A 14,967-nucleotide genomic window follows, 5' to 3' on the forward strand; every position below is an offset into this window, starting at 1 on the left:
TAGTACATGTTTCTTATTTATTTTGTCTGTTTTCAGTAATTTCAATCTGAAAACTGAAGTTTTCCCACTGCCCCCAGTGAGGCTGCGGAATTTGTGGGACACTGGGGTGTTTTGTGGGCAGAGCTATTAAGAGGGTGAGATGTGTGCCATGGGTGAGGTTGGGCATTTCATGGGCAAAGTTTGGCCTCCCTAGTTTTTCTCTGGAAACTGCAGTGTTTGCCTGCAATATAAAGGATAAATGGGGGGAGCTCTGTTCCTAATTTGCCATAGCATAAATAAGAAAAAAGAGCTAGAATAACTTCCATGCCTGTTCATTTTCAGTGCCACTCAGGGCCAAAATGTATGTTTGGGGTTTGTTGTTTCCCTTGTTCAGAGGAGATTTGCCTGGTATTTCTGCGCTGAACTGTCATTGGGCAGGGTCAGACTGATATGCTACAGGATATTTTTTCTCTGTGAAAAATCATAAAGAGTATGCACCCTGAGTGGTACTTAAAATGAACAGGCATGGAAGTTATTCTAGCTTTTGTTCTGTCTAAGCTGAGCTGTCCGACATAAATCTACCCCATGGACTCCTTGCACACATGCCATAGAGAGGCCCACAGAAGGTCGAAATGTATGTCTGGGGTTTGTTGTTTCTCTTGTTCAAAGGAGAATTGCCTGGTATTTCTCTGTGAAAAGGCATAAATGTGTGCTAAAAGAGTACGCACCCTTAGTGGCACTAAAAATGAACAGGAATGGAAGTTATTCTAGATTTTGTTCTGTCTCAGCTGAGTGTGTGTCTTACTCTCTTTTTATATATATATACACAATTGCCAACATTTAAAAAAAAAATTCCAGGGACACTGCAGCAGAGCAACCAAGCAGGTTATCGAATTATTGACAACCCAGACATCCCAACTCTCCCTGAAGTTCAGGGAGTCTCCCTGATTGTAATAGCGGCTCCCTGATGCCAGCAAATGGAATGCAATCTCCCTGAAACTCCAAGTACCATGATCCAACGTGGCCCAAATCTGGAAAAGTGTTTCTTTAAGGAATGCCTTTAGTTGCTGGGACGTTATAGAACCCTCGAAGCATGCACCAGTAACCAAAAAGCCCCCACTTATTCTAATAAAATAAAAACAAAAATACTACCTTATTTACTGGAAGTAATTAAACTTTGTATTCTAAAATATTCAAGCATTCAACAAGCGTACGAGCACTGGAAAATAGGTTTGTTGTATGTGGTTTTGCAATAAAGCTACTTTTTTTTAATGTGACTTTAGTGGGAAGCTACTTTAATGATAAGTCTCTATCTTATTTATGGTTTCAAGGTGTCCAATATATTACTGGGAGGGGGGGGGTGGCGGCACAGTAGCGGATGAACCCACCTCCCTGAAATGAGTTTTTGCAGGTTGGGATGTCTGACAACCTATTGTTCAACTGCTCCCCCCCTCTCAGTTCTGCAATCAAAATACACCTATATGATAGTAATAGTATAATTTAGACGTATTCATAGTTTATTATACAGATTACAGCACCAAGCTCTTGCACCTACCCAGTCTCTGGAACACATTCTGGGCATATGGTTATTTTTACAACACAGCATCAAAATTAGGCAAACAAATAATATGTGAACCCATTCAATAATAACAATATTCCACTAGGAATGAATTATATTTAAATAATACACTACATCTATCAATCTATGATCTATATGTATATATGTATGTATATGTGTGTTTTTGTGTATATACACACACCAAATGTTGGGCAAATGAGGTAGCATTTCCAGGGACAAAAAAAATCCAGGGAAATACAACATAATACAGGGACTGTCCCTGGAGATCAGGGACTGTTGACAACTATATATATATATATATATATATATATATATATATATATATATATATATATATATATATATATATAATTTTTAGATATAAAACAGTCTGTTTCATAAAAAAAGCACTAAAGGAGTGGGTTATACTTAATAGACTTAAAAAAATTATTGCAATACGTATTATTCTTTTATTCGTCATTTTAAAGAGATTTTGCATTTAATTCCCTTTTTAACTTAATTTGCTTCCTCTCTACAAGAAAGCAAATTAAGTTTTTTTCCCCTTTGAAGTGTTGCTAGGAGACACCATAAAATAGCTCCAGTCAGTTTATTGTCCATGATCAGTAGGGGACTTCTGCTACAAAAGTCATGTGATAATAGAACTTAGGTTTTGTAATATCTGCTTGCTTATCTAGTTGTAGGCAGGGGCTACACTGAAAGTGGTCATGTTGCAAGAAAACAAGTATATTACTTGCTTTTTTACAAGTAAAAAGCACTATATCCCTTTAATAAATTCTATGCAAAGTATATTTAGCATATAATTGCTGCTTGGCCGTGAGGGGGGCACATGCTTCCTTACCATGCTCATTTAATTCCTCTATAACTGCAATGTACCCCTCTCTCGTATGCCCTGTACCCATCCTTTTGACCACTTAGGTGTCTCAGCACTCTATTACTTTCCCTGCTGCCTATTCCTCGGCGCTCTATTGTTTCCCCTGCTTGTCTCGGCGCTCTATTGCTCCTCACTGTGTATCCCTGCATCTCTCGGCGCTCTGTTGTTTTCCCCTGCGGTTGCCATGCCAGCCGCGTCCTGCAGAGCGTCGAGTTGCCGATCTGGGGCCCGGGTATACAGTGTTTCTGTTCCCCGGTTATTGCAGAGTAACGTGTGACCCCGGCCCAGGGCATTACGGCTGGTTAGGTAAGCGGAGTGTCGGCGACATAGACCGGTCTAGGTACGGCAATGGTGTCCTGAGATAATGACACTGACAGGCTGAACGGTTTGTAGGTAGACGGGAGAGAGAGACTGATGGGGAAGAGACACTGGATATTGAAAAAAGGAGAAGACAGGGGATTACGTTTGGAGTTTGAGTGGGTGAGAAAGAGGGTCTGAGTGTGAGCAGAAGACTGGTGGTGACCAAGAAGGGCTGAGTGTGAGCAGAAGACTGGTGGTGACCAAGAAGGGCTGAGTGTGAGCAGAAGACTTGGGGTGACCAAGAGGGGCTGAGTGTGAGCAGAAGACTGGGGGTGACCAATAGGGGCTGAGTGTGAGCAGAAGACTGGGGGTGACCAAGAGGCGTTTAGTGGGAAGAGAACACTGGGGGTGACCAAGAGGCGCTAATTGTGAGGAGAAGACTGGGGGTGAACAAAAGTGGCTAAGTGTGAGTAGAAGACTGGGGGAAAACAAAAGTGGCTAAGTGTGAGCAGAAGACTGGGGGAAAACAAAAGTGGCTAAGTGTGAGCAGAAGACTGGGGGTTACCAAGAGGGGCTGAGTTTGAGCAGAAGACTAGGGGTGAGACAGAGGGGCTGAGTGAGAGGAAAATAATGGGGGTGACCAAGAGGGGCTGAGTGTGAGGAGAAGACTGTGGGTGAGAAAGAGGGGCTTAGTGTGAGCAGAAGACTGAGGGTGACCAAGAGGGGCTGAGTGTGAGCATAAGACTGGGGGTTACCAAGAGGGGCTGCGTTTGAGCAGAAGACTGGGGGTGACCAAGAGGGGCTGCGTGTGAGCAGAAGACTGGGGGTGACCAAGAGGGGCTGCGTGTGAGCAGAAGACTGGGGGTGACCAAGAGGGGCTGCATGTGAGCAGAAGACTGGAGGTGACCAAGAGGCTCTGAGTGGGAGGAGAACACTGGGGGTGACCAAGAGGTACTGATTGGTAGATGAAGACTGGGGGTGACCAAGAGTGGCTGAGTGGGAGGGGAAGACTGGGGGTGACCAAGAGGGGCTGAGTGGGAGGGGAAGACTGGGGGTGACCAAGAGGGGCTGAGTGGGAGAGGAAGACTGGGGGTGACCAAGAGGTGCTGATTGTTAGAAGAAGACTGGGGGTGACCAAGATGGGCTGATTGTTAGAAGAAGGCTGGGGGTGACCAAGAGGGGCTGAGTGTGAGCAGAAGACTGGGGGTTACCAAGAGGGGCTGCATTTGAGCAGAAGACTGGGGGTGACCAAGAGGGGCTGAGTGGGAGGAGAAGACTGGGGTTGACCAAGAGGTGCTGAGTGGAAGGGGAAGAATGGGGGTGACCAAGAGGGGCTGAGTGGGAGGGGAAGACTGGGGTGACCAAGAGGGACTGAGTGGGAGGAGAAGACTGGGGGTGACCAAGAGGTGCTGATTGTTAGAAGAAGACTGGGGTGGCCAAGAGGGGCTGATTGGTAGAAGACGACTGGGGGTGACCAAGAGGAGCTGAGTGGGAGGGGAAGAATGGGGGTGACCAAGAGGGGCTGAGTGGGAGGGGAAGACTGGGGTGACCAAGAGGGACTGAGTGGGAGGAGAAGACTGGGGGTGACCAAGAGGTGCTGATTGTTAGAAGAAGACTGGGGTGGCCAAGAGGGGCTGATTGTTAGAAGAAGACTGGGGTGGCCAAGAGGGGCTGATTGTTAGAAGAAGACTGGGGTGGCCAAGAGGGGCTGATTGTTAGAAGAAGACTGGGGGTGACCAAGAGGGGCTGAGTGTTAGCAGAAGACTGGGGGTGACCAAGAGGGGCTGCTTGTGAGCAGAAGACTGGGGGTGACCAAGAGGGGCTGCGTGTGAGCAGAAGACTGTGAGTGACCAAGAGGGGCTGAGTGGGAGGAGAAGACTGGGGATGACCAAGAGGTGCTGATTGGTAGAAGAAGACTGGGGGTGACCAAGAGGGGCTGAGTGGGAGGGGAAGACTGGGGGTGACCAAGAGGTGCTGATTGTTAGAAGAAGACTGGGGGTGACCAAGAGGGGCTGATTGTTAGAAGAAGACTGGGGGTGACCAAGAGGGGCTGATTGTTAGAAGAAGACTGGGGGTGACCAAGAGGGGCTGAGTAAGAGCAGAAGACTGGGGTTGACTTAGAGGGGCTGAGTGGGAGGAGAAGACTTGGGGTGACCCAGAGAGGATGACTGGGGTGAGAAATAGGGGCTGAGTGGGAGTAGGAGACTGAAGGTTGCCAACAGGGACTGCATGGGAGGAGAAGACTGGTGGTGAAAAAGAGGGGCTGAGTGGGATGAGAAGGCTGGGACTGAGAAAGAGGGGCTGAGTGGGAGTAGAACACTGGGGCTGAGAAAGAGGGGATGAGAAGGCTGGGACTGAGAAAGAGGGGCTGAGTGGGAGGAGAACACTGGGGCTGAGAAAGAGGGGATGTGAAAGAGGGGATGAGAAGGCTGGGACTGAGAAAGAAGGGCTGAGTGGGAGCAGAATTCTAGTGAGAGGAGGGGTTTATTGGAAGGAGAAGATAGGAGGTAAAGTGAATGGGAGCAGAATAGGGGGCTGAGTGGAGCAGTGGACTCGCCTACTAGCTGCACATATGAAATGTGTTCCAGTGTTCTCATGCTGACAAAATATTTAATCTTTTTTTAATGAGTATGACTGCAGGGGAGATACCAAAGGTAAAAGAGACTATAAGACTGAAGAGAAAGGTGGCAGAAATCATGAGAGAGATAGGACTGATGGGGGACTGACCTACCTAGGGATTTGGGTTATAATCAAGTTTGATTTAAACATCTCAGCTCAACACAATTATGAACAGGTATAAATGAGCTTCTGCTGTGTAGCATGTTGCAGAGACGATGTTCTGGATTTTATAAGACCCACTTCAGCCTCTTTGGAGCAGTGGGAAACCTGCATTTTCAAAATTACAGGTAAAACAAGCAAAATAAATATAAAAATACGTTCCAGTTTTTTTTTAAATTGTTTAATTTACGCATGCATTTATTTTTAAATGAGTTAAAGGGATAGAAAAGTCAAAATGAAACTTGCAAGAATCAGAGCATGCAATTTTATGACACTTTCAAAATCACTTCTATTTTCAAATGTGCGTTGTTCTCTTGGTATCCATTGTTGAAAATGAATATGCACATATCATACTCTAGTGGGAGCTAGCTGGTGATTGGTGCCTGTATACATTTGTCTTTTGTGTTTGGTTAACTAGATGTGTTCCTCTAGCAAAGGATAACATGAGAATGAAGCAAATTTGAATAAATTTGCTTCATTGTGCGTTGTTCTCTTGGAATCCATTGTTGAAAATGAATATGCACATATCATACTCTAGTGGGAGCTAGCTGGTGATTGGTGCCTGTATACATTTGTCTTTTGTGTTTGGTTAACTAGATGTGTTCCTCTAGCAAAGGATAACATGAGAATGAAGCAAATTTGAATAAAGTAAATTTGAAAGTTGTTTAAAATTGTATGTATTATCCAAATCATTCATTCAATGTTTGGGATTTCCTGTCTCTTAAAACATTTTATGGAGAGTTAATTTTTGAGTTTAGTGCCCTTTAATGAAAATTCACTGAACTGGGACATGGTGATATGAACAGGGAATATGGTGCATATATTGGTTTTTAGGTGAAGAGATAAGATATATTTATTTATCTTGGGGGGGCTTTGACCTAATCATCTCAGCTGTTCGGTTATCTGTAACTTATATGTATTTAATGTTCCCATATATAAGTGATGTTTGGGATTTTATATAAGTGATGTTTGGGATTTTATACAAGTGATGTTTAGGATTTTATACAAGTGATGTTTAGGATTTTATATAAGTGATGTTTGGGATTTTATACAAGTGATGTTTGGGATTTTATACAAGTGATGTTTGGGATTTTATACAAGTGATGTTTAGGATTTTATATAAGTGATGTTTGGGATTTTATATAAGTGATGTTTGGGATTTTATACAAGTGATGTTTGGGATTTTATACAAGTGATGTTTGGGATTTTATACAAGTGATGTTTGGGATTTTATACAAGTGATGTTTGGGATTTTATACAAGTGATGTTTAGGATTTTATATAAGTGATGTTTGGGATTTTATATAAGTGATGTTTGGGATTGTAGCTCTTTATTTCTGGAAACAATCATTCTCTAGAGATGGAGCGTGTAGTTTGACATGCAACCTGACATACACTACAAAAGGGAGGGAGACAACTTAAAGGGACCTTACACCACTTGAGATTGTACTATAAAATGTTTAATTATGTTTATTAAAAAACTTTGCTATAAACTTTTTGTATTTATATACTCCTTTTTTTTTCTTGTAATTTTAATTCTGAAAATGTTGTTCTTTCTAATTCCTGTATGAAGTATAAGTGCACACAGGCACTGGTTGTACTCTATAGCACTGGTTTTCAAACCTGTCCTTGGGCCTCTCTAACAGACCACATTTTGAGGATATCTGAACTAGAGCACAGGTAACATAATCAGCTGATTATTAAACATGAATATTTTACCTGCTCTCACCCACGGCAATCCTGAGAATATGGCCTGTTGGGGAGGCCTGAAGACAGGTTTGAAAACCGGTGCTCTATAGAGACCCATGTAAGACTGTTCCTGTTTGGCCTCAGCAGAGAAGGAAACCTAGATTACAACATGGCAGCTCCCATTGCTTTATGAATACTAAAACTGTGTACTGTTTTTTTTTTTTCAATATTTAAACATCTTATATTATTAAAACAACACATCTGTAAATTATTCACAAGCTAAGCTGTGCTCAGAATACTTAAAGGGACAGTCTACTCCAGAATACTTAAAGGGACAGTCTACTCCAGAATTGTTATTGTTTAAAAAGAAAGATAATCCCTGTAATTACCTATTCCCCAGGTTTGCATAACCAACACTGTGATATTAATACACTTATTACCTCTGTGGTTATCTTGTATCTAAGCCTCTGCAGACTGCCACCTTATCTGAGTGCTTTTAACAGGCATGTGTTGTAGCCAATCAGTGCTTACTCCTAAATAACTCCACAGGAGTGAGCACAGTGTTATCTATATGACACACATAGACTTGCACTGTCTGTTAAAAACTGTCAAACTGTGTGTGAGGTAGGAGGCGGTTTTCAACAGTTTAGAAATCAGTGTGAGCCTAACTAGGTTTAGCTTTCAAAACAAAATACCAAGAGAACAAAGCAAATTTGATGATAAAAGTAAATTGGAAAGTTGTTTAAAATTGCATATCCTATCTGAATCATGAAAGTTTCATTTTGACTAGACTGTCCCTTTTAAAGGTTTTTGATTCTCTTTTTAATAAACAAAGTAAAGGTTTGCAAATCATTAACCTCTTAAGGACATATGACGGAATTTTTGCGTCATAAAACAATTGAGCAAACTGAAAGCTGTGTCCTTAAAGGGTTAATAAACTTCGGGATATTTTACAATCTTGTTAAAAAATTTAAAAAACCACCTATAGCAACTTATAGGAGATCATGGGATTTAAGGGATTCTTTAATTAGATCCGATATTGGCCCTGATAAGGTATTAAAACAATCTTATTTGTGTTCTAAGAAAAATGGTTGCATTAATTAAAATAGCTTAATACAGGGCCCCTAATTTTTTTATCCACGCGTTGTCAAAAAAGTATTTTATTAATAAATATTTCACCTGCATTACAGATTATTTATCTACTAAAATGTCCATGTGGCTTATTAAATGTAGGTGAAACTACCAAAAGGGTCCATGATCGTGTTGATTAGGTTGGTCATACAGTAAGTCAATTAGGGTTTCAAATTTTTGACCATGTGCCCTTAATCAGACGGGGAAGGGATAGAGAACAGAGACTTAAACAAGGGGAGGCTTTTTGGATCTTTCATTTGGAAACTAGGGTCCCTCATGGAGTCAATGGAATCTTTTATGTTTCTGTAAAAATTGGACAATTTAATAGCCTGCTGTTTTTGAATGGGTTAATAGAATAATGTCATGGGGAGGAGCTAAATGATATTTACACATGGCTTTATCTGAGTAATTGCATATATGATAATCCGAAAAAAATTGTATTACATTGTTTTTCTTTTTCTAAAAAATAATTGTTTAATCTACTGTGTTGCTGCTTTTTGCAAATTGAATACTTAAAGGGATACAAAACCCCCAATTTTTCTTGCATGCAATTTTAATAAACTTTCTAAGTGATTTCAGTTATCAAATTTTCTTTGTTCCCTTGGTATCTTTTTTTTTTTTTAAAGCAGGGACGTAAGCTCAGGAGCGTGCACGTGTCTGGAGCACTATATTGCAGCAGTTTTAGAAGAATCTTATTCATTTGCAAGAGCATTAGATGGCAGCACTATTTCCTGCCATGTAGGGCTCTATACTCCTACTTAGATATCTCTTCCATGGAAACAAAGCAAATTTGAATATAGAAATAATCTGGAAACTAAAATTGTAGTCTTTGTCTGAATCACCAAAGAAAATGCATTGGCTTCATATCCCTTTAATTATCTCTAGCATGCATTTAATGTTTTATTTCCCTTTAATATAAATGCATTTTGAAATGTAAGTTCCTAAAAATAAATGAATGCATCAAAAAACATTTATTTTATTATTATTTCTTTTTAAAACTGAATGTTATGATAGTTAAGTTCTATCCTTTCACTATCCCGCTGGTAGAGGGTTCGGTTCTCCCCTCTATACAGCCTCCCCGGGTACTTTCCCTCCCTTATACCCAACCATTGTGTGCCCTTTTACTTTTTATCATCATTTTATTCATCCGGCAAGTAGATTTGATTAGTGCTATCATCCTTTGGGCTACTATTTATTTATTTACATTACCACACCCCTGTGTCTTACAACGTCTATGCGAGTGGGTTCTGTGGAAGCCCCCATCCCTTATATAAATGGTAAAACTATATTGTAATGCCATCAATGTGTGTCATGTTTCTCTCATAGTTGCTATAGCTAGGTGATATTATGAAGTAGCCAGGTGGGGGCAATGTAATAATAATATGTTTTATGTTACTTATAAATGTTACTTAAAGGGCCATTGTAATCCAAAAATGACATGCGCCAATCATCAGTGCTAGTTTCCGGACTGTGTAACTACCGGTGCTGATCTGGTCAGCATCGTTTTCCGCCAAGTGGTACCTCTACTGTGTGTTTAATCCCTTTGCGGTGGTTAAACACATAGAGGTACAGGGTTGCTAATATCAAAATTACATGCGCAAAAGAGCATGTGATTTTTCAATTGTAATGGCCCTTTAAACTATCCAAAGCATAAATTATTTAACATAAATTGATTTAATGATAATTTGTGCATTTAACATTTGTAAAAAAAATAATATTAGTTTATATTTGCTTCATATTGGCTTAAATTTTAGCTGGGGGATCAGGTGTGCCCATTAAAGGGACAAAGTCAAAATGAAACTTAAATGGACTGGAATGGATAGAGCATAACCTTTTAAATGTCTTTCTAATTTACTTCTGTTAAACATTTTGATTAGTTCTTTTATTATCCTTTATTAAAAAGTAATACTAGGTGAGCTTGGGAGCATGCACGTATCTCTAGCCATCTGACAGCAGTGTTTGCAACACACACTCCTGAGCTGCTTTTAAACTACCTAGCTTTACTCTTAACAAAGGATATCAAGATAACCAATACCATGTGACAATAAAAGTAAATTGGAAAGCTGTTTAAAATCACTTACTCTATCTGAATTTGGCTTTACTGTCCCTTTAAAATAAGTCCTGGGGAGAACACTGACACTTATCTTAATAATAGACTCATATTTTTAATGAGGTTCCGTGCCCTCTATGTTGGATTTAGAGTGTTGACTAACAGCGGTCAGTTGTCATATCATGGAATGTTGAAGGGAAGATATTTTGAGGCTCATGGCATGCCTGTACAGGTGACATTCCTGGGGACACATTGTGCTCACAGTGACATCTCAAATAAGATGTTTTATCAGCCGCTACTTGTCTGCCCGGACTGAATTCCTGATGTGGATGGGATAGGTTGTTGTATTTATCTTTTACATCTACTTGTTATCACTCAGATGCATTTGGTAGAAAAGTGTAATAAAAGAAGAATAAACACAGTGTTCTTGTTCTCTTTATGTTTTTACACCAACTGACAGAGAAGTATTTAATGCTGCTTCCTTAACCCCTTAAGGACCAAGGCCATTTTTCAATTTCTTTCCCTTAAGGACCAGGGCTATTTTTAAATTTCTGCGGTGTTTGTGTTTAGCTGTAATTTTCCTCTTACTCATTTATTGTACCCACACATATTATATACCGTTTTTCTCGCTATTAAATGGACTTTCTAAAGATACCATTATTTTCATCATATCTTATAATTTACTATAAATTTTTTTATAAAATATGAGGAAAAAATGGAAAAAAAAACACACTTTTTCTAACTTTGGCCACCAAAATCTGTTACACATCTACAACCACCAAAAAACACCCATGGTAAATAGTTTCTAAATTTTGTCCTGAGTTTAGAAATACCCAATGTTTACATGTTCTTTGCTTTTTTTGCAAGTTATAGGGCAATAAGTACAAGTAGCACTTGGCTATTTCCAAACCACTTTTTTTCAAGATTAGCGCTAGTTATATTGGAACACTGATATCTTTCAGGAATTCTTGAATATCCCTTGACATGTATATATATTTTTTTAGAAGACATCCCAAAGTATTGATCTAGGCCCATTTTGGTATATTTCAAGCCACCATTTCACCGCCAAATGCGATCAAATAAAAAAAATTGTTAACTTTTTCACAAATTTTTTCACAAACTTTAGGTTTGTCACTGAAATTATTTACAAACAACTTGTGCAATTATGGCATATATGGTTGTAAATGCTTCTCTGGGATCCCCTTTGTTCAGAAATAACAGACATATATGGCTTTGGCGTTGCTTTTTGGTAATTAGAAGGCCGCTAAATACCACTGCGCACCACACGTGTATTATGCCCAGCAGTGAAGGGGTTAATTAGGGAGCATGTAGGGAACTTCTAGGGTTAATTTTAGCTTTAGTGTAATGTAGTAGACAACCTCAAGTATTGATCAAGGCCCATCTTGGTATATTTCATGCCACCATTTCACCGCCCAAATGCCATCAAATTAAAAAAATCGTAAAATTTTTCACAATTTTAGGTTTCTCACTGAAATTATTTACTAACAGCTTGTGCAATTATGGCACACATGGTTGTAAATGCTTCTCTTGGATCCCCTTTGTTCAGAAATAGCAGACATATATGGCTTTGGAGTTTCTTTTTGGTAATTACAAGGCGGCAAAATGCCGCTGCGCATCACACGTGTATTTTGTCTAGCAGTGAAGGGGTTAATTAGGTAGCTTGCAGGGTTAAGTTTAGCTTTAGTGTAGAGATCAGCCTCCCACCTGACACATCCCACCCCCTGATCCCTCCCAAACAGTTCTCTTCCCTCCCTCACCCCAAAATTGTCCCCGCCATCTTAAGTACTGGCAGAAAGTCTGCCAGTGCTAAAATAAAAGCTCTCTTTTAATTTTTTTATTTTTTCCCCCAGCATATTTACATATGCTGCTGTGTAGGAGCCCCCCATAGCACCCAACCTCCCTGAGCCCCCCCCACACAGCTCTCTAATCTCCCCCCTCTCACTATTTGGTGCCATTTTGGGTACTGGCAGCTGTCTGCCAGTACCCACTTTTCAAACTTTAGTGCATTTTTTTTTTTTATATTTTTTTTTCTGTAGTGTAGCTGGCCCCCCCTCAATACCCCCCACCCCCCTCTCCCAGATCCTTTTTATAAATAAAAATTAAACCCCCATCACCCGCTCCCACCACGGATCACCTCCCGCTCCCACCACAACCGGACCGTTTATGTGCTAATACTATGTTAAGATCGCAGCCCCGCCCCCGTGCACGCGCCCGCACGCACCGGGACTAATCTGGAACAAGATTCCCAGCGATGGGCCACCCACCCTCCTCCCTGTAACTGCTCCCACCCACCAACGATCGGCACCATCGCTGGCCGATGCAGAGAGGGCCACAGAGTAAGCCTCTCTGCATCAGTGTGCCAGAAAAGGTATTGCCATGATGCCTCAATATCGAGGCATCACGGCAATACCTTGAAAACGGCTGGAAGCGATCAGGATCGCTTCCAGCCACTTTAAACACTTAGGTCGTACAGGGTACGTCGCTGGTCTTTAAAGACCAGGTTCTGTGTGACGTACCCTGTACGACTCGTGTCATTAAGGGGTTAATGACATCATTTTTTGAGTATGATCATAATACTAATATTATAATGCCTCTCTCACAATAACATGCTTGCTGTTTTGGGTTTCTATTGTGACAGTGGTTTTATTTTATATTTGAATACTCTGTTTCTGTTATAAGTCAGCCTGTGAGAGAGGGGTATCAGATAATGCAGATACAAATGCATATTGATAATAAAGTTCTTTTTTTTCCCTTTTGGGCTAGTTTTCAAAATCATCTCCAGTTAGATTCTTCCTTTGTTCTGTTTTTATTGTACACACATGAAAAATCTCTCTCTCTATTCTCTGGAAAGACTCACATTCTCCAGACTTCAGCTTTTTAATGTTTGCATCACAAAGAGTATTTTGATCTTAGAGGAAGCAGAAATCTAATCTTTTTAATGTGTTTTTTTTTTCTTTAGTAGCTAAACCGATCTGGAAAACTGTGTAATGCAGAAAAAAATCAAAATCCCCAAGCGGTGTCTGAACTCCTCGGAAGACTTGTGGGAATTTAAAAAATATGACAATGAGGAGGACTCTGAGCTTCAGCACACTAAGGTACACACCGTGCAGTCTTCTCTGATACTATTGTTTGTTTTGTACATGATCTGTTCGGGCATTTTCCTCATCTATCTATCTATCTATCTATCTATCTATCCTCAGGTGTGATAGTTTGCTATAGCGCTATACAACATGCACAAATGCAAAGATATTGATTAGACAGCTACTATGTTTGTATTAAAAATGGTTACAGTGTAGAAGTTGAAAAACTGATTAATATTTATCCGAATCAACCAATAATCCGTTTTCTGGCGCCCTATGGCTAAGCAGCGTTATGTAAGTCTGAGTATTGTGCTTACAATGAAGCTGCTTTTTATACTACATAGGTTTGCAAGTAGCTTCTGATTAGATATACAATTAGCATTTCTTATGCACTTGGAGTTAATATATATTGCATGATCTATTCACTTTCCTGTCTAGTCCTGCGGACTAGTTTCACTACAGTAGATCTGGAATAATTTGGGAACTGGTAACTGGTTTGATTTAAATGTGTTGCTATTTTGGGGAAATTTGCTCTATGTAATTTGTTTTATGTGTTGAGTATTGTTTGTTTGTCTTCTTCCTGTTTCTTTTTGATGTATTTGTTTCTTTTTTGTTTTTTGGATATAAATAAAAAGATAATAAAAGATCTGGCCTGTTCTGTCTGCCGCCTAAATAGTTAATACATTTGACTCCTGCCCACATTTTATACAATGGTTTCCCTTTGACCCTGCTATTCTCTTGCATATATGTCCACTACTACATCTATTCATGTGCAAAACCTTGATATATTCAGATATATATTATTATGTCTCCTTACTTGTTAAGATATAACACCTAGAGGACACAGAGGCAGCAGCCCACTTTTGCCAACTCGGCTTTATATTGTAAATAACTTAATGTTGAGCTTTATGGCCTAAAACTAGTTCATACTTTGGCTTTATGTTAAACATTCTCAATAATACTCAATATAGCCTATGTATATATAAATTGAAGATAGTATGTTAGAGTGGCTTAGTTCCCTTGTCTGCTGTCCACTTAGCATATGATGTCATTGGATAAACTCACTAGACTCACCAAACCTTAATAATAGGGTGAAGTTCTAGATCCGGTACCAGTTGAAGCGCAAAATACCCTGCTATGTTCTTAGGCAATATTTTGAAGAAGAGGGACATATGTACTTCTTGTTAACTCTGTTCTCTACCCTTGGATTGCATATATATGATGTAGGCACTGTATTTTTGCATTTGTCCAATGATGTTAATGCTGATGTTCTCTGACTGCTGCATTCTAATCTAAGCTTCTTTAAGCCTACTGCATAAGGATCCTTCTGACTTGAGGTTTAATCTTTGTTGTGGGGAGTATTACTAGGTATATTATGTAGTTCAATACTCGGGGCTCTATGGCAGACATGAGTATAGTGCACTGGGTGAATCTAGTTATGTAGGGTATATAAGGTTTAATAGTGTTAATATGTGAATGTGGGGCCATTC

At 40.0% G+C, this 14,967-nt stretch overlaps 1 protein-coding gene across 3 annotated transcripts in view; it reads left to right on the plus strand.

Moving 5' to 3' along the window:
* The first annotated feature begins 2,613 nt into the window (after positions 1-2,613).
* The window catches only part of BEND5 (BEN domain containing 5), a 102,867-nt gene continuing 90,513 nt past the window's right edge, over positions 2,614-14,967 (plus strand). The window contains exons 1-2 of one of the 3 annotated variants that reach the window (XM_053693496.1): positions 2,614-2,735; positions 13,357-13,492. In XM_053693496.1, coding sequence (XP_053549471.1) covers positions 13,385-13,492 — 108 coding nt within the window. In that variant the 5' untranslated portion in view covers positions 2,614-2,735; positions 13,357-13,384. Of the gene's footprint in view, positions 2,736-5,067; positions 5,636-13,356; positions 13,493-14,967 lie in introns of those variants that run through there. The other 2 variants (XM_053693497.1, XM_053693498.1) reach the window with 2 other exon arrangements.

This window comes from Bombina bombina, chromosome 10, assembly GCF_027579735.1.
Source record: "Bombina bombina isolate aBomBom1 chromosome 10, aBomBom1.pri, whole genome shotgun sequence".
NCBI classification, from domain to species: Eukaryota; Metazoa; Chordata; class Amphibia; order Anura; family Bombinatoridae; genus Bombina; species Bombina bombina.